This window comes from Vombatus ursinus, unplaced genomic scaffold (assembly GCF_900497805.2).
Source record: "Vombatus ursinus unplaced genomic scaffold, bare-nosed wombat genome assembly UNPS02014894.1, whole genome shotgun sequence".
Lineage (NCBI taxonomy): Eukaryota > Metazoa > Chordata > Mammalia > Diprotodontia > Vombatidae > Vombatus > Vombatus ursinus.
Window position 1 is genome coordinate 3,307,028 of NW_020954672.1, and position 1,205 is coordinate 3,308,232.

The window sequence follows — 1,205 nt, forward strand, 5'->3', positions numbered from 1 at the left end:
AAGTTGCCCAGAATTGGGTGTGAACCATGTTCTGTGGCCCTAGCCCCGACGGGAGCCTGCTTCTCTCTCTCCTCACTCTCAGCACAGCCCTCACCTCCCTCTGCTCCGCAGACAGCAGCTTTAGCCCTGAAGTAAGTGTGATTCCTCCTTCTTCCCCCCTTCCTATCTGTCATGGGGGGACAACCCTCTTCATTTCTCAAAAGAACAAGAAGAGGGTCTCGGATCTGCATGGGGGATTGTTTCTTGGGCACCCCAGCCTTTCTGGTCCCTGGCTGTCCTCCCCTGGTTCCCTCTCCCCTTTCATCTCCTGCCTCCAAGTTGGTAAAACTTTTGTTTGCCTTTCTTTAGGAAAGCCATCCATCTGGGGCAAAACTTTCCCCTTGAATCCCCCTGGGCTCTGAGCTCAGCTCTGGAACCGGTTGGGACTTTGATAAATATTTGGAGCCGGCTCAAACCCCCGCTGCTGTCCCCGTTTCTTGTCATGTGCCGAGTTCGTTGTTTTTCCAACTTTCCACATCTCCAGTTCTCACTCGAACACCGCTCACACTGGAGCCAACCTCCCTCCTTCTCTCCTCCCTCCTTCCATCCTTCCTCTCCAGCCTCATCTGCTCTGCTCATCCCAGGGCCGGGGTGGGGGAGGGGGAAAGGGGGAAAGAGTTAATCGTTTGGAAGTCTGGCACTGGAGGGAAAGGGAGCTATGTGCCTCCCATCTCCCCTCCTCTAGTTTTCCCTTCCCTCGTCCCCTCCCCTTCCCTCTTCTCCACTCGGTTCCTCTCCAGTCCTTCTTCCTCAAGAGAACTGTTTCTGTGCCCTGGCGTCAAGGTCCACAGGGCGGTCACCCTGGCCTGGCCCAGCCCCACACCCGAGCTGGGGTTTCCGTCCACACAAAGCTCTCCTTGTGAGCAAGGGGCTCCACTGGAGCTGGGCTTAGGGACTGGGGCACTTCTCTACTACCCCCACCTTGCTAGTCTTCTGGATAAGGGGGAGGGGTGCCTTTTCTTTCTTTTTAATGTAAAAAAGGAAGCCAGTGAAGGGTTCCGTGAGAGCAGAACTGGGTCAAAGCTGGCAGGAGAAGCCACCTTCACCAGGTTCTTCCCACCCTGACTCCCAAAGGGGAAGACCTTCAACACATACTTCTTCCACCTTTGGGTTAGTCTAACCTGGTTCTTAGCCTTCTTTGGTCTCCCTACCCCCCCCAACCCCCC

The 1,205-nt window shown here is 55.6% G+C and overlaps 1 protein-coding gene across 1 annotated transcript in view; it reads left to right on the forward strand.

Annotated features, from left to right (window-relative positions):
* Positions 1 to 6: 6 nt before the first annotated feature.
* The window catches only part of MMP14 (matrix metallopeptidase 14), a 17,750-nt gene continuing 16,551 nt past the window's right edge, over positions 7 to 1,205 (forward strand). The window contains exon 1 of the mRNA XM_027843098.1: positions 7 to 131. Within this exon, the coding sequence (XP_027698899.1) occupies positions 27 to 131 (105 nt within the window). The 5' untranslated portion in view covers positions 7 to 26. The remainder of the gene's footprint in view (positions 132 to 1,205) is intronic.